General features: G+C 33.9%; 4 protein-coding genes across 8 annotated transcripts in view; 1 reads left to right on the forward strand and 3 right to left on the reverse strand.

Moving 5' to 3' along the window:
* On the reverse strand, window positions 1-12684 carry Ddx1 (ATP-dependent RNA helicase Ddx1). The gene is made up of 25 exons (XM_080172522.1): window positions 12662-12684; window positions 11967-12086; window positions 11122-11184; window positions 10744-10808; window positions 10042-10150; window positions 8571-8672; window positions 8274-8321; window positions 7771-7835; window positions 7422-7498; window positions 7163-7314; window positions 6791-6894; window positions 6526-6591; window positions 6000-6122; window positions 5441-5522; window positions 5021-5077; window positions 4606-4709; window positions 4143-4265; window positions 3495-3588; window positions 3257-3324; window positions 2877-2984; window positions 1947-2056; window positions 1595-1732; window positions 1103-1198; window positions 587-652; window positions 1-285 (listed from the first exon to the last, which is right to left on the reverse strand). The coding sequence occupies exons 2-25, from the start codon at window positions 12052-12054 to the stop codon at window positions 180-182; spliced, it is 2214 nt and encodes a 737-aa protein (XP_080028648.1). The 5' UTR covers window positions 12055-12086; window positions 12662-12684; the 3' UTR covers window positions 1-179.
* Window positions 1-23778, forward strand: part of LOC145328719 (uncharacterized) — a 152061-nt gene that overhangs the window by 25409 nt on the left and 102874 nt on the right. The gene's annotated exons all lie outside the window — the stretch shown is intronic.
* On the reverse strand, window positions 12086-17335 carry Tpi (triose phosphate isomerase). The gene is made up of 7 exons (XM_080172538.1): window positions 17121-17335; window positions 16761-16859; window positions 16065-16176; window positions 15637-15715; window positions 14883-14948; window positions 14552-14637; window positions 12086-12978 (listed from the first exon to the last, which is right to left on the reverse strand). The coding sequence occupies exons 1-7, from the start codon at window positions 17270-17272 to the stop codon at window positions 12829-12831; spliced, it is 744 nt and encodes a 247-aa protein (XP_080028664.1). The 5' UTR covers window positions 17273-17335; the 3' UTR covers window positions 12086-12828.
* LOC145328728 (uncharacterized) overlaps window positions 17298-23778 on the reverse strand; it is a 19453-nt gene continuing 12972 nt past the window's right edge. The window contains exons 12-16 of the mRNA XM_080172537.1: window positions 23654-23729; window positions 23008-23067; window positions 19581-19672; window positions 19239-19329; window positions 17298-18144 (exon numbers count right to left, since the gene is read on the reverse strand). Of these exons, the coding sequence (XP_080028663.1) occupies window positions 17928-18144; window positions 19239-19329; window positions 19581-19672; window positions 23008-23067; window positions 23654-23729 (536 nt within the window). The 3' untranslated portion in view covers window positions 17298-17927. The remainder of the gene's footprint in view (window positions 18145-19238; window positions 19330-19580; window positions 19673-23007; window positions 23068-23653; window positions 23730-23778) is intronic.

Raw genomic sequence — 23778 nt, forward strand, 5'->3', positions numbered from 1 at the left:
ATAATACATAAGTATTGTAAAATTAAATTGTATGAATATGCAAAATTGAGTGGGCACTTCTAATCCCTTTGTATGCTTCAGAAGAAATAATATTCTCTCTCCAAAATAAGAGTGTGGAAAATGAGAAGTCAATTTATAGTCAAATTTCCAATCCCTGTTTCTCCCGCAATTCCTGAGATTCAAGCCGTCATATAAAACTTTCTGAGGAACAAGTCTTGTGATTGGGTTTCCAGGTCTGACAGAAGGGATACTGTACTGATCAGCTGATTGTGGTGACCTTCATACCTGAAATCAAATGTATAATGGATTTTATCCAGGGATTTTAAGGGATAAGAAAATGGACGATGACTTGATGTACTTTCCCATTGATGATGGACAAAACTACTCATACTATAAATTAAAATAATTGGATATGTACACTGTACAGTCAAATCAAAATTCAATAAGATTCCTCAAAGTTGTTGAGCAAAGGAAAGCATTATTATAAAACTTTAGAGATTTGGTAGTCTAATATCAGCCCAATGTCTCCTCCCTCCATGTAATTTATAGAGTAGCTGCGAAACTGAAAAAGTATGAATTAACTTACCCAGAGCCGACAGCTTTTAATTTCTGTCCATACACAACCTTGCCATCAAATTCGTCTGGTTCGACTCTAAAATTATATTTGACAAGATTAGTTTTTTTATGAAACTGATGCCTTTTTGAGATGAAACAATATCACTATTATATGAACACTTTCTTAACAAAATTACTTAGTTTAGAACCTTTTCCTAAAAAAACCTTTATCCAAGAACCCTTTACCCGTCCCTTTTTATTGGTTTGAACCTTTCATATTTACATCTCCCAGCGTTCAAGTGGAAATTTACTCACACTTGATTGCTTCTTCTAACTGAATCCAAGCCCCTAACAGCTGCAGGGAGATAAACCTTTCAGGAGCCTTATCAATGCATGATAACTATGATTACCATTAAGTAACACTACTGAACCTCACCTAACCTAAACTGCTTTCTTTTGTAAAATGGGAGCAGTCTTAGTTTTCCAGATCTTAAAGGGGGAGATATTCCCCTATTTATCAGCTACATGTGAAGGGTGGTTGACTTACTTGAGATCTGTATCCACTTGTTGTATGGTCACACCAAGATGTTCCTCTATATCAGCTAGATACTGCGGTTCATTGTACCATATACAACAACCTTTCCTGATGTAAAAAAGTGTATTGGTAAACAAATGAAAATTAAAGAAAAAAAAAAGGAAAAGAAAGCCAATGTAATTGTTTATTTGTTTGTATGTTTCTTATCTCACTTTTTTTGGTTTGTGAGGTTTGTATTATAGCACACTCAGCCCCTGCCCTCTACTTTATGTCTGTCTGTGTCTGTAAGGTTTGTATTAAAGCAACCTATTCTTGATTTCTGTCTGTCTTTCTTATTTGTCCTTCTTGTTTACTTGTCTGTAAGGTTTGTATTGTAGCAGTTCCTGCCCCTACTATATGTATGTCTTTCTGTCTGCCTGTCTTTTTACCTGTCTGTAAGGTTTGTATTGTAGCAGTTCCTGCCCGTACTATATGTATGTCTTTCTGTCTGCCTGTCTTTCTTACCTGTCTGTAAGATTTGTATTGTAGCAGTTCCTGCCCCTACTGGAACACCATTCCCCATGGTACCACACCTTCTCAGGAAGGGCGGACACCAGAGAGATGGCCAGACCCATCCGCTCAGCACGACCAACACGTCCAATTCTTAAGTAATAAGTGTGTGTGTAAATTAAAGTCTCTTAAACCTCTGGACTTATTAATTTTCTGGGATATTTGTTGTCATGATTAGATTTTATCGTCCATTGTCTTAGCAAATATTAATGCTACTAGAGATAAAATGGATTCAAAATGATTGTCGAAATAGAAATACCTATAAAAGGATTAATTTTGTTTATCACAAATACTTAAAAGTTATTACCTATGAACATAATTAGATTTTTCATCTGGTAGAGTAACATTAATGATATAAGGAACTCCCTTGACATCAATACCTCTGGCGGCTACATCAGTGCAGATCAAAAATTTTACCTAAACAGCAATATCATCATTCATATAAGCATAGCCTAACAAAAACGACAGTCGGACAGACTAACATAAACATGGATGACAATATCAATGAAAGCAGTCTTTAATATATTAAGAGATCAGACAAACGAACATTAATAAATGTTGATTATTAATCTTGAAAAAAACCATAAAAAATAAATTCCAAAATCTCTGAAATACATTATGCTTAATATAGACGGACATACTTAAATTTTGAGACTAAATTTTAGAGAGGTTTCGCTTTTAACATTATGCATAATGATCATAGAAATTCTTGCTCAAAAATAAAGTTAATGGGATGTTTTTCTATTATCTATTTTATATTGCTTTTAAACAGCTAAAAATGATCATGTTATGAATACCTAACTGTTACAGCCAAATTCGGAATCGATAGGACATTGCCCAGCCCAAATTAACGATAGAGCTTTCCGTTACGGACGTAAGGGTCTTTGCCAAGCTTCGCCTTTAAGAATACATTAAATCTTAAATTGACCTTTACCCCTTTATGCCTTTAAAGAAAGCCTTTTCATTAAAATCATATTTAAATGGTAATTTAACGAAAGAAAAGTTTTTTAGATGCCTCTAGGTGCATTAAATGTAGTGTTTTTTAGTGGGGGGGGGGGGGGCGAATTATTTTGGGAAGGGGTTGTTACCCTCTCTCAAAATCCTTACCAGGAACTATGAGGAGCTACATTGTTAAGGAGAACCATCACATATCAGTTCAGTGGTTAGCGAGATTCTCCGGCACACACAGACACACACAGATTCTGTTACTTTATTATAAGGAAAGAAAGTTGTTTACCTTCTTTTCCTTAAAAGCTTCCAGGTTAGCTGATCTTTCTGCAGGCTTTCTGTCTCCATGAAGACATACACAGCTGTACTGTGTGTTATTATTTCTACCCCCTCCAACCTAGAATTAGAATTTCATGTTCTCTAATAAAGTAAAACTTGCAGAAGGCTAAGATAAAGATTCCCCCTATCCACCCCCTTTACCCAATCCCCTCCCCTCATACTCGATGAATGTACTGGCCAATAATCAAGTTCTATTTTAGCAAGCTAAATTGACGAAAATTGAGGAAGGAGGGAAGGGGGAGAGGTTTTCAGCTAGTAATATCACTAAAAGTTTTGGATGTTAAAAATTCAATCCTAATATCTGACAAATTGAGATAATGAAAAACTCACCTGGTTGAGAAATTTTTCCAGGTTGTCACAGTCCAGCTTGGTCCTGCAGAAAATTATTCCATAATCCATCCTGCCAGCAAATCACAAATGAATTATTTTTTTTTTGTTATTATCTATCATTATTGGTATTTCATGCTTTTGCAACGGGCATAACAGTTTATGAAACTACCAAACAATGCATAAAAGCCAAAAGTTAAAGAAGAAAAATAGTATATTTGCTAAAACATAATTCATAAATTCCTGTTTTGATCAATAGCCCGAACACAATATTCTCCTTTCATCATTTTAACAGCTTCCGATAAACACTCAGGACTGGATACATTCGGACCAACCTAAAATTTGGGTACTTTTTTTATTTCTTGATTGGCTGGTACAAACTAGCAGTGAATAGCCAATGATTTCCACCAATAATTTTGACCAACATAAGGAATAATTTTGTTTTTCATAATCGGTAAATGTACACAATTCCTCAAGATCCATGAGTTGTATCTTATCTCTTTACCTATGAACACTCAAGGATCTAAAGGAATAAGACAATGGCCGCTAAATTAATGTACATCTCCTATGGTTGTAAACAAAATTATCTCTTCTTTAGATTACAATCAGTGGTTGAAACGTTTGAACCCTCAACTTAATGAATCAACCAATCAAAAATTAATAAAGTCCCCATGTTGTTAAGCCAATGGATAAGAAAACGTTATTATTAAACTTTGGAGCCCAATGTCCACTTCCTCCCTGATGAACACTACAGTCAAAGATAAAAACCTGTTATCCAGGTATAGTATCCTATCAGGAAAAAGGTATAGCCAACAAGCAAAATAAATCTGAAATAATATTCGGGGGGCAGATAAAAAGGATTGATTTCGTTCTTAGTATAAGCTGGTACCTTGTCCTGTGCGTGGACACCATCAGTTTGCAGGTGTCTCCTGTAGTTCTTCCAGCTGGAATCATTTCTTGGATCCACCAGGCAGACCACGTGGTGCACAGTCTCGGGAACAGAGTCTTGGCCCTTCACAAAATATATAGTAAGATCTAGATAAATGGATATAATAATACTCGGATACTATGTCAGAGGAAAATTTGTCGTCAATTTAGCTTGCAAATATATTGGTCAGTTCGTTATCCAAACATCCAGTAGGAGAAAAGGGATGGGAAGAAGTGGTGGATTGGTATTTATTGTTAGTTGTTAAACAAGAGCTTAAAATCAGCGAGGATGAATTAATAACGATGGGCGATCTCATGAGACAGCGTGCCCTGCCAAGTTATACTTGAACGTGGAGCTTGAGCTGGCCCTCCAAAAGTCTTAACTGTAAGTAACTATAGAAAATCAAACAAAAAAGCCACAATACCTTTAGATCCACCCAGGTTGGAAAGTGCATGAGTCTTTCAGCCATCTTTTTTACTTCAAATGAATGCAGAGTAGCAGAACAAACTATCATTTGCAGCCTTTTACCTAAAAAAAAAACAATCAAAATACCTAGTGATTTTGAATGAAAAAAGGAAAGCATAATTATTTGCTTTGTTTAAAAAGGAAATTACATATAAATCAAAGCTGAAAAATACGAAAATACAGATTTCGAGAAAACAAGTATTTTTGATAGGTATCTACTTAGTTTAGGATAGGATTTGCTACAGTTTCATTATATCAAAACTAAAGGGGGAAAATTAGAGTGATTACACCAACATAAGTCATACTTGGTCATATAATAATATATCTCACCCCACCCCGGCCCACCTCCCCCACATGAGAATTATGTTTCTTACCATCACTGGTGATTTTTGGTATTTTGCCATGGATTCTGTTAATAAGTCCCTCATGACCCTAAAAAGCAGACACACTATGAAGAGAAAACCTCGTGCTATTTCAGCAGTTTACATATACCTACCCAGAGATCATAAAAGAAAGATATGAAGAAAAAAAATTATTTACCCCTTACCTAATTAAGATAATAATACATTACCTTTCAGGTGACAAAATTATTGGTTGAAAAGTTTAAACTCGGCTAGTATGAAACAACAAACCAAGATTTAATGAAAGAAACCAAATATCTTAAAGCCATAAATAAGTTTGAAATCGACACGACAATTCTAACATGCCTAAATTGACAAAAAAAAAGAGTTACGTACGTACGGACTTTGATACCCTAAAGCTTCGCTATTAAAAATTAAAAGAGTGTGTCTGTTCCTGTTTGAGTAGACCGTCCGCTTCGTCCAGAACAAAGAATCTGCACTGACGCAGGCTCAACTTTCCAGTGTTGATAAAATCCTGGCATAATTCATAGTTGCAGTATTATAAGGGATCTTAAAGGATAGGACAATAAAAGTAACTTGAAGTATATCTGTCTATCTGTAGCATAGGATCTTGCTAACTGCTAACTCCGTTACATTAAAGGCTTCTCACTCATAGGTCCATGGAAAGTTCAAAACTAATTTGAAGAAGTTATCACCCCTCTGCCAAGAAATTTTTTCCTTGAAAAAAATAACATCCCCCCAATTCTATTCTTTTAACTCCAGAGGCACTCCACCCACAATGATGATAAACAAAATTACCCAAGTATAAAACTAACTTTTAATGTATTTTGATTGATTGGTCCCAAACTAATGGTATCCAAATTTTTTAACCAATAATTCTGTTTTGCAAAAGTGTTAATCTTCCCTACCAACATTGGGGATGTACAATACATCTATATATCGTTCGTTGTCTTATCCCTGTAGATCCCTGACGAAAAACACTGCACTATGCCTCTAGACGGCCGGGAGTTGCCACAACAATGTCAACACCCGCCTCCAGCTGGGACATTTGTTCGTTGATGGCGGTACCGCCAACAAGCAGCAGCTCGTTCACGCCGGGGGCTGACAGATGGCCCTGTTAAAATAAATGCTGGTCAATATCTCTGAAACAGGCAAGATAACAAGAATATACAAAGTGTTTCAGAAAAAAACATTGACATTAACTAGCCTATTTTAAATATAAAGTAACAAAAAGGGATTTTTGTCTTAAGTTTAATATCTTTCTAATAAACCGATTGGGTTCTCTATTTTAGGTAAGCTTCAAATAGGTCCTTTGATGGATTTATTGCTATTTTATTTTCGGATTTAATTCTTGAGATGGTTTTAAGCTATTTTAAGCTCTTCTCATCCCCGTCGAAACAGAGCCCCTAGATGCAAGGGGCGTTACTGCTAGTAATTAAACAAATTAACTAAAAATTGCATTATAATGTGATCTTATTACTACATAAGTTATCTACGCTACTGGAATAGAAACCTACCTTAAACATTTGTAACTGTTTCAGCGTTTGCTCTGCTAACTCACGGCTAGGTTCTATAATAATGGCCTAAAATAAAATTCTATTTTTGAATCAAAATAAAACTCAACAAGACTAATATCATACATTGGAAACGAAGCTCATCAAAATCAAATAACTACAAGAAGCAAATAAATTATAAAAATCGTACTTCAATCAAATGGCAAAAAAACCACAACCAGCAAGGTATCTTAAATAGCATCCATAAAAATGTGCATGTTTTGTTTACCTGTGGCGCATTGGGGACCAGTTTTTTCTCCTCCACACTCTCCCCTCCCTTCTTGTCATTGGGCACAACATGTTTTCCGGGCGCGGAGCTGAACCCAACATATTCTAAAACAAGGATAACAATATTAATTAAAGCGAAGCACTATAATCAAACATATTGACAAACGAACATCAAACCTGGTAGAGATGAAGTTGAAAATCGACTTAATATGAATTTACTGACTTTCTGTTGACGAATATATGATTTGCTTTCTAAATCATATCTAATTGTTACAGGAATCATAATGTAAAGTTTAAATCAATAGGACAGTTAAAACATACAGTCCAAAGAAAATTAAGTTTTTTACTTTTATAAATATTCAATGAAACTTACTTTCATTAAGAGGGCCAAATTTCCAGGGGGTGTCACCAAAGTTGAACGCCATTTCAGCGTTTTTGAGCACGACGGCGGGAAAAAATTGCTGGTTGCGTTGATCACCAGCAATATTAAACGCTGATCCGAGGTCTACTCCATTTTTAGAGAATCTAAATAAAATTTCTTTTGAAAGGTTTCACTTATTAAAAAAAATATAAGCTAAGAATGATAGATGATTTTAAATAGAATTTATTCACAATATTTGCCCTATAATTACCTAATTTCCATGTTATCCAGATCTAGATGACAACCAATAACATCATTCTTACCAAAGGCCTCTCCATAAGTGTCAAACTAAAAATGTAAAATACCTAGGTAAAAATGAACAAAAAAAACATGAATTGAATTTTTTTCTCAAAATAAGGGAGAAGAGTTTTTTTTGTGCTCAGAAGACTAGGTAATATCTGATTGTGTAATAGCCTTAAACTATCATAGGACCTGTGTGAAGCTCTCCTAAAATAGAAAACCCAATCGGTTTAGTAGTTATTGAGATCTGAAGCTTCAGCTAAAGAAAAATCGTACTACTTTATATAATAGGATAGAAAGTATCAAAAATATTTTTTTACCTGTTTTTTATTTGATTTTTTGCCCGTGCCACCAAAACCATATCCAAATCTGCAGGTACCAAGATCTAAATATTGTAAGTGTCTTAACTTACAGGGATCTTAAGGGATAAGACAATGGACACGATATATTGATATACAATAAATCTTAGTAAGATAAACAAAATTGATCCTCCTGTAATTTAAGATTAATGTAGGTAATAATTGGACAATTATTTGGTATTATAAAATCAAGATTTAATAAATATGTTCCCAAAGTTTTAAAGCAACAAAATAAGATATAATTTAGGTACCAGAAAAGTTTACAGTCCAATATCCATCATCCGTTTCAAGAAATTAAAACATATTATTAGAACAAAATCCTTACTACTTTGTATTATTGGATAACCCTAAAACAGTACATATCCTTATAGATGTTAAATAATGAAAATTCCTAGACTGACCACTATAACGGACAGACGAACGAATACTTCAAATATAGAGTAGCTTCGCTAGAAGTAAATTACCTAGACTGGCCATAGGAGTAGAAAATCCAACCCTGCAGAGTCCCTCATCTTTTAAATTCAATGTTTATACATAACCATATAGTAGAACCAGACAAACGCGTAATAAGATAAAGATTCATTCAAACTTGTTTTATAATTGTAAAGTAATTCTTATCACAAAACATGTATGAGCAATAACTTCGAGTTTCTTAACTCACCAATCAGACACTTTTTTATACAATTGAAATTAGAAAGCCCAATTTCAGTTTTAAATAGAATTGCTACTCTATAATCTTATTGTAATGTATAATAACATTCCTGTGACCAAAGCTTCATAAAAGTATTTACCACTCCCCTGAACTCCTTTAGTTGCCCGACCTCCGTGCCATTCCCGCTGTTCACGAGACTGACATTTTAAACCTAGAAGAGGAAAGATTTTTAGTGGTTCCCTTAAAGTGTCAAATAGAGTACAGAGACTCGACCCCTTACTTGTTAAAAACATTTTAAGATAAGAATATGACGTTTTCGTTTGTTTTTCAAAAAGGGGAAGGGGGTGTTATTGCTCGATAAGTACTTTGAGGGAAAGCATCAAATTGTGTTTATAAATAGCGCAGCTATAAAAAAGTTTATTTTTGTCTGAGAGAAAGAAAATGGGCATAGAAATAATATGGACTCCACAAAAACTTTACTTATCTACTGGAATTCTTAATGATAAACGCCATCATACGTACAGGGTGCGCCACATATCTAGGGACTTTTTCTAAATTGTAAACAAATGAACATAAAATCGGCAATTTTAAAGATTTTATTAAATTTTAAAAACTGGGGAGCAAATTATGTATATGACTATTAGATCATTGAATAAAATCGCCGCCAGCATCAATCACCGCCTCTACCCGCCTACTCAACCGCCGACAGGCCAAGGTCAGAATGTAACTGTCCAAGCTGACGAAGTTCTCCTTGATAGTGGCAATGAGGGAGGTCTTTATGGTATGGGTACGTCTATTGGTGCATGCTTTAAAGTAGCCCAAGGTTCAAAAGTCCATTGAATTAAGATCGGGCTGCTGGGAGGCCCCATTTCCTTAGGTTGTGAGTAACCGCAGGATCCAAATTCACCCAACTTTCAAGCTACCCTTTGACACGGAGGCTCTTATTTGGACCACAGTTGAGCTAGAACGACGTTCTATACCTTTTTGGAAATGGCAGGATGATTCATCTAGGGTTGTCAACGCAATTCATAGTCTAAAATGAGTTTTAAGTTCCATATGGGTCTCTGACGTCGAGAAACGGGAAATTTTCACGATTTTACACGATTTTAGACGTTTTTGACATCTCTAAATCTGCCACGTTTCACTTTGCCAGAGTACTAAAGCCAAGCCATTTTAGATAAAGAGCTCTAGTCTTTTCTAGTGTCTTACTTATGTATATAACAGTATTCCTAGCAAGTTGCATAACTCTAGCTCATCTTCAGATGGGCTGAGGTCCAATTTAGTGGGACCTAGTTGAGAATCCAGATTATACCACCGGCGCACTTCGAATCTGCCTTGTTGAACATAAGCGCGGCCAGCTCGGAGTACGAGCCTATCTTCGCCCAAAGATTTTTTTTGTGCTAAAAGGTCATTACCTAAGCTTTTTATATTGGGGTCAAACGTCCTGATTGGTCAAGTAGTTTTGACGCTATGGCCGTTTTAAAAAAGTCCCTAGATATGTGGCGCACCCTGTACATACGGACAAATTATAATTATAGATTAATGGCGAATCTATTATAACGTTTACGGAGTTAACTTACCATCAGGTGTGACGGCCAAAGCTGGGCCCCTGTCAAAGAACGACATAGCCCAGTGGGAGGCGTGCTCCACAGTTTTGCCCCCACCAGATCCCTTGCCAAATTTTCCTTCCTGATCAATAAAGGAACATACAGTGTAAATATAAAATAAATACATACTATCTAAATCAGCCAATAGGAAAACAGTGGAGGAACAATCAGCCTATAGGAAAACAGTGGTGGAACAATCAGCCAATAGGAAAACAGTGGTGATCAGCCAATAGGAAAACAGTGGTGGAACAATCAGCCAATAGGAAAACAGTGGAGAAACAATCAGCCAATAGGAAAACAGTGGAGGAAAAATCAGGCCATATTAATCGGTTGATTTAAAACCTTTTTAACAAGTATTTTTCATGTGTTGTAATTATCCAATTAATCTGATTTTTGGAATGATGATTCCTATTACATCAAGGTATAATGTTATAAGCGAAGCATCTCTATAATCCTAAAAATGTAAATATGTCTTTGAATAATATCATGCATCTAAGCAATTTTGCATAAAATTTACTTACAATTTTGTTTAGACTCATACAATTATATTCTTATTTAAATAAGTGTTAATGTTCGTTTGTTAGTGTTCCAGAGCTTCGCTTTTATAGATGTTGTCAACCTTGTTAAGCAAACCAGGGAAATCAAAATTGGCCATATTATACAAAAAAATCATACCTGAAAATCTTTTAATGTTTCCCATGTAATTTGAAGAATAGGTAAACAAAAGGCGCCAGTTTTACCTGAAAAAAATAGCCTTAAGCCACTTCAAGACTTAAATACAATCACAGAATAGTCAAAAACAATCAAGAGGCCTATGATCAGCTTCTTCAAATTTGAGAACTCAACCGGTACAGTTATTAGCGAGATATTACACTGCATACAAAAAAAATAGAATAAGTATATTTTTCTTAAAACTAAGAGAATTTTTGGTTGTTGGACATGCTTTGAAAGGGGGTTTTGACACCACCTTCCCGAAACTCATTGTATTTAATACAAAGACATTTATGCCCATCTTCTTCTAACATATATACATGACTAATAATGTGTACTTACCACTGCCAGTTTCCGCCGCCATTAGAACATCCCCGCCTCCAAGAATCAACGGTATCGCCTCCGCCTAATCAATCACATTGATTTTGGTAACTCCAGACAGTGAAAGGATAATAGCAATGTAATAAATTCTACCAATAACATAATTTCAAGAAAAGAAGGTGAATGCTGGACTATAAATTACACTGGTGCCCAAAGTTTTAATAACCAAGTTATTTTATAAGCAAGCTCAAAAACATTAGTTTATATCTAATGGGGTATTTTAGTTAACTATCATTGGTAAAATGATTAGAATTGTAATTACTCTTCACTTTGTAGTGTTTATTTAATTTGCATAGACGTTTCATCGATATACTTGGATATTTAAATAAACATATTATGACCTTAATAAAACCATTTCTCATATCTGTAAATTATCTGAAAACAGCTTTATATACAATGTACATTATGATTGCATTTGTCCACAGATCATGGACATTACCAATGATCATAAACAAAAGTGCCCTCATCTGCTCTGTGTATTACAATTATTGTCTGAACAGTCTGTACACTGCTAGTTTGAACCAACCAATCAAGATTCATTTATCCTTATTTTTAAAACCAACGTATGAGAAATCTTGATAATAAAACTTTACACTTTAATTACACTTTCTTTTATTTGTTGGCTTAAAAGTTTTTAGAACTCTATTAAATCATGATTGGTTGGTACCAACTACCAGTGTCTTGATATATCCACTAATTTACATCAACAATAGCCAATTTTGTACACTAATTGGAGAGTAAATTTAACTTTTCGTCTATTATTTTATCCCTAAACAAACATAAAATCCAAAATCAATGTAACCTTTCCTGAACATCAGTGGGCAGGTTCCAATCCATCTCTTCGACTGCCTTACCGATCTCCGGCATTACGCCGAACTCCTCAAAAGCCGTCATTTTTTACCGACCTCTATCTTTTTAGTCTAAATCTGAAATAATTTTGCGGATTTTTTTCCAGAAAATTTTAAAAGATTTTTTTATTGTAATATTCGTTTGGCGAGAATTCTTTTGATTATACAATACAAATCAGATTATCAATATTATAAATATTATTAAAACAATAATATAAATGTATTTAGGATACTAAGCACATTTAAAATTTATGATGTTGCTTAAAACATCGTTTATAATATACTACTTTTTCTACAGACTAACATTTTAAAAAGCACATTGTAAGATTTATGGATAGAAAAATAATCTAAATGTTATTTCAATAACTATTAGATGAAATACAGCCATTAATATTTGGCTCTATTAATAGCTAAAATAAAATGGATGGGCAAGCTACAAACAATCAGAAGTATGCCTCTAAAAAACTATAAAAATTGCATTTTGTTATTTCATCAGCTAAATATTTTTTCAAAGCTTGTGTATTAAAAATTGAGGTAATTTATTTAGCAATGTTAGTAATAAAATATTTGCTGTAAAAATGCAAATTTTTCCAAGTTTAATTTTAATATAGGTATAATCTTAGTTGTTAAGATTTTTTTGTGCTTGAATACACCTCTTAGTGAAGTGAATCAAGCAGTGAAAGCTTGGTCAGTTTAGACAAGAATAATATGCATAACGAAAACCTCTTAGTGAAGTGTTTCAAGCAACATTTCTCGTTCAATTTAGAACAAACTTTACATTATTGATGCATATCTCTTAAGGAAGTGAAACGTGTAAAATTTACTGGGTAGCATTGATGATCTGAACAAATTCAGGCTTCAGGGAAGCACCGCCGACCAGAGAGCCGTCAATGTCAGGGCAAGCAGCCAATTCGCGGCAGTTAGCAGCTGTCACGCTGCCGCCATATAGAATTCTTGTGGACTCAGCAACCTGAAAATATAAATATGTTTACATCTAACAGAAATTGAGGAGGGAGGGGATATTGGACTGTAAATTTTAATTGTACCAAAGGTATCATAAACACGATATCCTAACAAATTTTGAATTCCTATTAAATCTTGAATTGCAGTGTCTACTCTTGTCAACCTATTAACTATAATCTAAAGATGGGGTAATACTGTTTATCATCATTGGAGATTTACATCAATTTATAGGCCATTGAATAACTACATCCATAAGTAACCAAGTACAAACAAGGATGACAACATCCATAAAAGCGAAGCTCTGAAACTGTAGGACAAACGGACATTAACACTTGTATAATGTCAGAACTGAATAATCAGAATGCGAATGTATAAGAGTCAAAGCAAAATTGTAAGTAAGTTTGTTGAAAAACTGCTTGATACAGGATAATGTTTATGGACATACTTACATTTTTAGGACTTGATTATAGAGTTGCTACGCATATAAAATTGTACTTTGTTATCCCAGGAATCAGTATACCAAAAATCAGACCAATCGGATAATTAGGTCACATACAAAGGGGGGAGGCGGATGTGCCACTTTTTGAAACCAAAACTAAAAGTCAACAAAGGAACTCAACTAAAAAAAGAGTTACAGGTCTGAGATTTTGCATGGCAGTTGCTTTATAGAGGTACAATATGGAACTGTGAAGAAACGGCGGCGCAACCGCCGAAAACCGCCGTTTCCCGCCGAATTTTTTTTTTGCAATTTCTCGGCGGTTTTCGGCGTATGCGCCGCCGTTTCTTCACTGTTCCAGATTGTAACCCTATAAAGCAACTGCCATGCAAAATCTCAGACCTGTAACTCTTTTTTTAGTTGAGTTCCTTTGACTTTTAGTTTTGGTTTCAACAAGTGGCACATCCGCCTCCCCCCTTTGTTGTTAAAAATGTAAAAAAAATCAACATGTTTAAAATGGACGTACGGACATTCTGGTAATGATTATAGAGTTGCTACGCTTTATTACAGGAATCACCATGCAAAATTTGAAATCGATAGGACAATTCTAACATGCCTTAATTAACGAAAAAAGCTATTTAAAAAAGTAAAAAAATCAATATGTTAAAAATGGACGTACGGACATTTTGGTAATGATTATAGAGTTGCTACGCTTTTTAAATCGTACCTAACTACTAAAGGAATCACCATGCAAAATTTGAAATCGATAGGACAATTCTAACATGTCTAAATTAACGAAAAAAGCTATCCGTTACGGACGTACGGACGGTCCGACCCTAATTATAGAAAAGCTTCGCTTTTAAAAATCATGAACGGACAGAGTAAATTAGAGCAAATGGACAGAAATCATAAAGAGGGAAAATGAAGAAGGATATGATACATATTACATTTACATAAAAAAATATGTCATATGTAGCATAACCCACATACCGATGGACCAAGTGAGTTGTACAAATACAGAATGCTTTTTGAAAAAGAGGGTTGTCACAAAAAAATCAGCAGTCTTTCTTTAGCAGCAGCTTAGAAAATCACATTTCGTAACAGACGTAACAATTAAAATAAAAAGTCGCTTCTAAAAATGTACCTGAGCGTTGACATTTTCCGCCAGCCAAGTTCTGAGCTGGCTGTGGACTTCCTGTGCCTGTTCTGGAGTGGCAGTCTTGCCAGTACCTAAGATAATTAAGTGTTGTCAAGGGAAGAAGGGGACATTGCACTGGTAACCAAAGTTTTATAAACATGTTTTGTTGGCTCAAAAACTTTGCATACTTATTGAATTTTGATTGGTTATTAAAAAAATGTAGTGTCCAAACTTTTTAACCAATATTCATTAAATTTAAAGACGAATAAGGTCCCCACCACTTGGGCCAGGTAGTTATCTGGGTTATAAATCTATATTTATTCATTTATTGACTTACCAATGGCCCAGACAGGTTCATAGGCAATGACAACACGGGTCCAGTCAGATACATTGTCAGCAATGGCCTGCATACGGTTCAATATCAAAATATTTCAATTTATTTTATCGTACTCCAAAAGAATATGTATCAATTACATTTACCGTATGGCTTCATATATTCTCACTTAAAATATGACAAAACTATGTATCGCATTTTCGTAATATTGCATGTACCTAAGGGAATAAGTTACCAAATAATTCTGTCAATATAATAATCACATTGCAAAATTTTATTTTCTACCCGAAGGGATATAGACATTTTATTCCAGTATAGCTTCGATTGATCGATAAATATCTGCTGTAATAGAACTAATGTACCGTATTGTATTACAGACAATGCTTTTAATAAAGTAACAGAATGTCTAATTGTCTGTGTGTTTGTGTGTATGTTTGTACCAAAGGATCTCGCTAATCGCTGAACCGATCGGGTCCTCCTTAACAGGGTAGCTTTGCATAGGTCACAGGAAGGTTTATAGTTATTTTGGGGGAGGGTACCACCACCCTCCCAAGAGAAATCACAAAAAAAATTAAAATTTTCTCAGAGACTTCAACGCAACATAGAAATTAGACATATATATTAGAAAAGTGCCACTAGAGGCCTCTAGGGGCGTAGCCCTAGTACTAAATATGCCAACATATTATAAAATTTACATATTATTTGGTAAAACAAAGTAGGTACAAAAAGTTTTATGAAAATTAATTTTGATGAAGTTCCTTAAGTTGACGGAAGCACACTTCAGTAGTTTTTCCAGCTTCACGTTCCTCCAACAGTTCTCCGATGCAAGGGATCACCTGGAAAAATAATGTAGAGCATTGGTGCTTTACCTATAAGTGCCTATGGAGCAATGACCCCCCCATCTACCGGTCAAGTGACAAAATACATTCAACTCTGACAAATTAAAATGGATCTAAAGGGCATAAGACAATGGACGATATATTGATCAAAATTATCTCTTTTGTAGAATCAATTATTTGTTGAAAAGTTTGGTCACTGATACTTGGGAATCGCCCAACTTAAGAACCCAAAGTTATAAAGCCAACAAATAAGACAACATGTTTTTAGAACATTGTGTCCCAGCGAAATTTACAGTCGAATGTCCACTCTCTCCGTGCAATTTACTTTGAATATAATGAGGCCTACCTTAAGTCCCGACTGGAGAGCAAAGGCGACCTTCTCCCCGATCAGCTGATCAGACTCTCCGAACACGTTGCGGCGCTCGGAGTGACCAAGAATTGCCCATTCACATCCAACGTCCTGTGGTCAATTTTATCATAACATACTCGTATTTGTTGTCTAGAGTGGGGCCAATGGGCACTAATTTTGATTGGTCAAGTGTCCAAACGTTTTAACAACTAATCTTAATGTACAGAATTTAATGAATTTTTTTTATCATCATTTTCTTATCCCTTTTGATCCCTGCTTATTTGTACATAAGTACTAAACTAGCGCAGCAGCAACAAGCTTTCTACATTTTTACCAGGATCAGTTATCTTCAAAACGTATGCCTTTTTAAATGAAATAAAAGAAAACTGCCATTTCGTGTCAAAAATATAATTTGCAGATATAATTAATTTTAAGTCACAAGACGTTAAATTGCAATACTCCCCTTATGAGTAATGAAAGTAAACAAAAATTTCCTCTCTGTAAATTACATTTTTTAGTGAAAAGACACTATTATTTTGAAACCAACCAGTCAAAATTAAAAAGAAGTATTCAAAGTTTTTAAGCCAACGAATAAGATAAAGTGGTCATAAACTTAGGTACAAGAATAACTAACAGTCATGATGTCCAATCCCTCCCTATTTTTTTTTATATGAAAATGATGTTTGATAATATTCCTTAATCATAGCAGCAGAAGTCTCGCCTGTGAAGGCGCCCTTCTCCGCCTTGTAGCAGTTCTGGGCGGCCACGCCGATAGCGGCAGGAAGCTTGGATCTAAAAGAGTATTAATTTTATACATTTTCTATACTAATGGAGTTTTACTTTATCTTAATCTTATTGTCATTTGATTACATGGCAAAGTCGGTTTAGGAAATGTTTACTCATTAGGTATAGCACAGAAAAAAATCAAAATACAAACAAATTAATTTTAATGGAAACTGATGCCTTTTAGAAATAAAATGTTACAGGCCGTGTACAGTACTGTAAAGCACATATATAAACACATATATTTAAAGGCTTCAGAAATGCACCAACCTGACATAGTCCATATAAATAGCGGGGCAACCGACAACCACCTCGCAGTTGGGGTCCAGAGGTCCGGCTGTCAGGAACTCGATGATCTTGTCGATGCTCTCCTTGTTGCCGTTCATCTTCCAGTTGCCACCAACAAAGAACTTGCGCGCCATTTTATTTTTAATTTGAAGTTTAAGGCTGCAAAAAATAATAGTGTTTTCATTAAAGTTCCTTGTTAAGCCTCACCCTTCCTTCCCCCTCCGTCATTTTAAAATAAAATTAACATAAGGGAACGGGGGTAGTTTTTGGTTTATGATTTTAGTTCAGGGAAGGTTATGTTACATTATATTGAATACCCGGTAGGAGCTTAGAAAAAGAAACCCCTCCTTTCTTATACTTAATTTATTAAAAAAATAAGGGGGTTGGGTGGGTTTCAGAGCTCGGCAGGCGCAATGTGAGAAAGCTCAATATTAACAGCTATTATAATGGTACTGGATAGGGGAAAAATAACGTTAAATTAAATTTCCTTAAAAATCTGAAGTAAAAATCTGGGTTTGGTAGCTTTTAAATATTTAAGAGAATAGAGGTTGCTTTTTTAATCTCTAATGTCTCCTATTACGGCGAATTGTGTTACATCCCCAATTACCATAAACAAAATTTCCCTGGACCAATAGGTTAAAATTATTAATAATAATTTTACACAAAAGTTTTAAGGGAAAAATCAATTTAACGTCCCTATTTCTCGGCATACAGATCACATAATTTTATATTATTTAATAATAACAAAAAATATAAAAATGCTTTTAACACAGTTGGTACAAGAGATCACTAATCATCAATTTCATTTAATTTAGGCTTCTTTGCTTTATTATTACTTAATTCCTCAGGATTCTCCAAATTTTCTGGATTTTCACCAATTTCGTTGGCGGATGTTTTTTCTGCTTCACTGGTTTTCTCCTCGGAGATTTGAATGGCAAATTTTTCCTCCGGAGGGTTTAGGTAGTCGTGGACAATAATTTTTCCTGTTTCGTCCCCACTGAACAACCTAGGAAGGAATAGTTATTTATCGCATCGTATTATAAACAACTTTCCGCGCATACTAATTAAAAAATTATAAGATTATTATAATTTTTTCTCCCCCGAGGGGACGAAGGCCTAAACTAGCAAAACTGGAATTAATTTCATGAATTTTATTTTTATTCGTGGAAAATTGTCTCTAATATGATGCTATAAGATATTTTTAAGTTTGGTTAAGAACCTTTTTTTCCAGCGGATATTAATCGGTTTGGAATCCATACTGGAAATATTAAGTTTAACTTAATGGGAAATTGGACTGTAAAATTAAGCTGGTACCAAAAGTTTTAAAAAACAATCAATGGTAAACTCAAAAACTTTGGTATTCTTGATTGGGTGGTATAATCAGTATCTATACTTTACAACCAAAACTTTTATACAGAAGGGGTATTTTTAAGAGTTATAATGGGGGCACCTTATCCCTTAATATCCCAGGAGAATAATAATATACAGTGCGTTTTTTTATGAGAACTTTTTTGAAAGCAATTTTACTCCACTTATAGTTATCAGAATTTAATGATTAATGGCTTATTCTCTTCGTTTTTATAACCATTGATATAAAAGCAAAAAAATATTCAGTTTTTATTTAAAAAGTACAGTAAATTCAAAACTTAGGTTAACATCTAAAAATGATTTTAACGCATTTTTCTTCTGATCAAATCTTCTACCCTTTGTAAGAATGGAGGGAGTACTTTGGGGGTCCAGTACTCCCTCTCTGGTTGAGATATGGCCTTCAAACTTTTAAATGTTCTAGTACATGTCACCAATAGTATCTGTATACATTTTTAGCTCTATATCTCAACTTTGAATCGTTTTGCAGCCATTCTTGAAAAGAGTAGGAGATTTGATCAGAAGAAAAATGCGCTAAAATCATTTTTAGATGTTGACACCTAAGTTTTGAATTTACTGTACTTTTTAAATAAAAACTGAAATATGTTTTTGCTTTTATATTAATGGTTATAAAAAACGAAGAGAATAAGCCATTAATCATTAAGTTCTGATAACTATAAGTGTGGAAAAATTGGTTTCAAAAAAGTTCTCATAAAAAAAACACACTGTAGTTACCTGAAACCATCAAACTTGAGTGCCCAGATGAAGTCTCTATAAGCATGACTTCTTAGAGTGTACAACAACTTAAACTCATTATTTTCTTCTTCTAAAACACAATTTTTATATTAATTACGTATTATCTTAATGATTAGGCGTAGATTTTCTTATGGCTATATAATATTTTTTCGATGGGCGATTTCTCTTATAAGTATAAAGACATCATTTCTCAAAAAAAAAACATTGCAAGAAGCTTAACTGCTAAGGAGAATCATATTAATCCAGCTGTCAGCAAGATTTTAAATCACCGACAGACAGACACACAGTTACTAGCTTATATATGTATTGTATAAATATTACCTAAATCTGTAAATTTTTCAACATCATTAAATTGTAAATTTTGAATGGATATGACGTGAATCTCTCCGTTTACGTCTCCCAGAATCAAATGACTGAAAATAAAAAAAGGGTGATAAAATCCATGCAAATTAAGCTTAAAATGTATTTTGACAAAAATGACAACCATATAAGCAAAGCTTAATATACTACCTAATGGTCAGCACTGTGGGCTACAATTGAATCAAGACAAAAGTAAGTGCCGAGCCCTGGGACCTATGTAGGGTGAAAATAGACATAAATCCTTGATGATTCCAGGTGGAGACAAAATATTTTAGCGGGGTCTTTTGGTTTTTTTTCAATTCAAAGTTTTGAAAAAAAATTGAAAAAAATATGAAAATCTTTAATAAAAAACAAACAAAAAATAATTTTCAATATTTTTTTTTTACTAAAAGATACAACAACTTATATAAATACTATAAGCTTTAAAAAAATCACAATTTTCAAATTTAGACTTTTAATATAAAGATTTGTAGAAAAAACCTAACAACAAATTCTAACATATTTCTGATCAACATAGCAATAAAACGTCTTTTGCAAAATCTTTATCATCAAAAATAAATAGCACTTACTAAAGACTTTTTTTCATTTAAACTTATACTTTTCACATTAATTAACTTTAAAGATTGATTTTTTCTAAAAGAAAGGTTGCGTGATTTTTTTATTCATAATTAATTGCCTAATTTTGAGATTCAGATAAAAAACCTTACTGCTTTATATCATTGGATACTCTACTAGCAGAGGCTATGCCTTTAGAGGCATATAGGGACCCTTAGGTTGGGGGGGGGGGGGGGAAGACGAACCCCCCTTGCAATTACAGTTTTTTTTAATGAAAAAGTTAAAAACATTTATTTTGGAGAGTTAATTCTCTTGGGATAGTGATGGTACCCTTCCCCAAAATAGTTATAAACCTTACCAGGACATAAGAAGCTACCATGTAAAGGAGAACCATATTGGTTCAGTGGTTAGTGAGATCCCTTGGTGCACAAAGACTCACATAGAACGTGTTACTTTATTATAAAGATACATATATACACAGAAACTCTACAATCAGAGTATGTCTGTTTGTTCATCTGTCTGTATAAAAACATTACAGAATATATTTATTTGGTACTAGCGGATACGCCCCTAGAGGCCTTTAGGGGCACTTGAGAGGGGAAGAAGTGGTTGAATTCTACAACTAGATTTTTATTTTAGACTTAAAAAGAAAAAGTTTTTTTTGTGTGTGAAATGGGGTCCTTTTTTAGGGGTTGATTTCTCCTAGGATGGTGGAGGTACCCTCCCAAAATAAGTTATAAACCTTCCAAGAACCAATGAGAAGCTACATAGAAAAAAAGAACCATTGATCATTGTTAATTACTATTCAGGGATCTAAGGGGATAAGACAATGACCGCTAAATTGATTTACATTCCCAAATATGATACATGGATAACCCTTCTGTATGTTTCAGTTAATGGTTGAAATGTTGGGCACTTAATTTAATAATCCAAACAAACAAAAATCGCAACAGGTCCCCTTAGTAGTTAAGCCAACGAATAACCAAGAAGAACTATATCAGTTAAGCGGTTACAAAGAATCTTCGGTACCGACAGACACCCTCACACACACACACACACAAACAAACAGACACAGAAACTGTTACTTTTATATAAGGATTAATAGACACTAAACTACTTCTTAATATGTTGATCCTATTATCAGTCTAAAAGATAGGTCAATAAAGAAGAACCAAATTGGTCCAGCGGTTAGCAAGAACTTCAGGCACAGACAGAAAAAAACACACGGACATCCTATCTTTTTTATACAGGGATATAACTTTTAAACGATAGGAAATTTTTTTTCCAGATGATATTTCTCTCCCTGCTTTAAAGCACTATTAATGATACAAAATAGATTGATGTCTGTTTGTCCATCTTTCTGATGCTTAAGAACTGATATGGTTCTTTTTTTACTTTACTATGTAGCTTCTCATTGGTCCTTGGAAGGTTTATAACTTCTTTTGAGAAAGAGAAGAGAAATCGCCCCTTAAAAAAGGACCACAACACACAAAAAAAACTTTTTCTTTTTAAGCCTAAAATAAAAATCTAGTTGTTGAATTCAACCCCTTCTTCACCTCTTAAGTGCCCCTAAAGGCCTCTATGGGGGTAGCTGCTATAGCAAAATAAATATGTTCTGTATTGTTTTTTATACAGACGGATGAACAAACAGACATACTCTGATTGTAGAGTTTCTGTGTATATATGTATCTTTATAATAAAGTAACAGGTTCTATGTGAGTCTTTGTGAACTATGGTTCTCCTTTACATGGTAGCTTTTCATATGTCCTGGTAAGGTTTATAACTATTCTAGGAAAGGGTACCACCACTATCCCAAGAGAAATACCTCTCCAAAATAAATGTTTTTGACTTATTCATTAAAAAAAAACTTTAATTGTAAGGGGGGTTCGACTTCCACCCCCAACCCAAGGGCCTCATATGCCTCTAGAGGCGTAGCCGCTGCTATAAGATTATCCAGTAATATAAAGTAGTAAAGTTTTTTATCTGAATCTCAAAATTAGGCAATTAATTATGAATAAAAAAATCACGCAACCTTTCTTTTAGAAAAAATCAATCTTTAAAGTTAATTAATGTGAAAAGTATAAGTTTAAATGAAAAAAAGTCTTTAGTAAGTGCTATTTATTTTTGATTATAAAGATTTTGCAAAAGACGTTTTATTGCTATGTTGATCAGAAGTATGTTAGAATTTGTTGTTAGGTTTTTTCTACAAATCTTTATATTGAAAGTCTAAATTTGAAAATTGTGATTTTTTTAAAGCTTATAGTATTTATATAAGTTGTTTGTATCTTTTAGTAAAAAAAAATATTGAAAATTATTTTTTGTTTGTTTTTTATTAAAGATTTTCATATTTTTTTTCAATTTTTTTCAGAACTTTAAATTCTGAAAAGAAAAAGACCCCGCTAAAATATTTTGTCTCCACCTGGAATCATCAAGGATTTATGTCTATTTTCACCCTACATAGGTCCCAGGGCTCGGCACTTACTTTTGTCTTGATTCAATTGTAGCCCACAGTGTCAGACAAACGAATATCATAACAAATATGGAAAATGTACTCAATTAAGTAGAAATCTTAAGAATAAATGTATTAACCCATCTCAAAATTACTTTAATACAGGTTTCTTGATGTTAACATAAATACGTTTTAAGACTTAATTAAAGAGATGTTTTATAGACATTTTTCGTTGTATACAATAAATAATTTTCCATTTTAGCTGAGAACCTGTTATAATCAAGCAAATATTGAGAGGATGCGCGTAGCTATACTAGAGAGGTAATTTGTCGCACCGTATTACAGACAGCTTTCCGCGAGTAGTAAAATATTTGATAAGTTTACCTGTCTGTAAGATGGATTGAAATTACTGGATCATTGTATTGTGTCCGCAGATAGTAAACCCTTAAAAAAGATATCTTTTTAGCATAAATTATATATCCAAGTGTATGTCCTTATGTAACTTTAAGCAATTTTAAAGATTATTTTTTGTGCTGATTCCCCTTGAATGAGCATTTTAAATCAGTTATTCTCATATCCCTTCGAATTATATGGTAAAAATTGTTTAACCAGCTACTACTCCCCTAGATGGGCTTTCAGACACAATAATACTTCCAAATTTCTAGCAGAAGATCTTATTTAGCCCAAAAATGAGTACACGTTCTAACCATTAATATTGCCAGATTGTTCCTTCACTGTTATTTCATTGGTCTAATTCACTGAGTTTGAATCTAGATCTACTGTTTATTCAGGGATCAAAAGGATAAGACATTAGACAATGAATTGATGTATATTCCCAATGATGATACACAAAATGACTGCATCTGTAGATAAGTAGTTAAAACGTTGAACACTCAGCTTAATAAACCAATCAATCAAAATATCCCCAAAGTTGTTGAGCCAACGAAGAAGAAAACGTTGTTATAAAACTTTGGAGACCAGGTGTAATAAACAGGCCAATGTCCTCTCCCTCACTGATATTTATTGTTACCTTGGCGGTGAATGTTTGAGGGAAGCTATGCCAGCTACTGGATGGATGAAAGAGGATCCTTCGTGCCGCGGGGTTCCTAATAAAATATCTAGTATGGTTTCGAAATTCATCAATATCCGCTGGAT

This window comes from Acartia tonsa, chromosome 9 (assembly GCF_053477335.1).
Source record: "Acartia tonsa isolate MP-2025a chromosome 9, ASM5347733v1, whole genome shotgun sequence".
NCBI lineage: Eukaryota > Metazoa > Arthropoda > Copepoda > Calanoida > Acartiidae > Acartia > Acartia tonsa.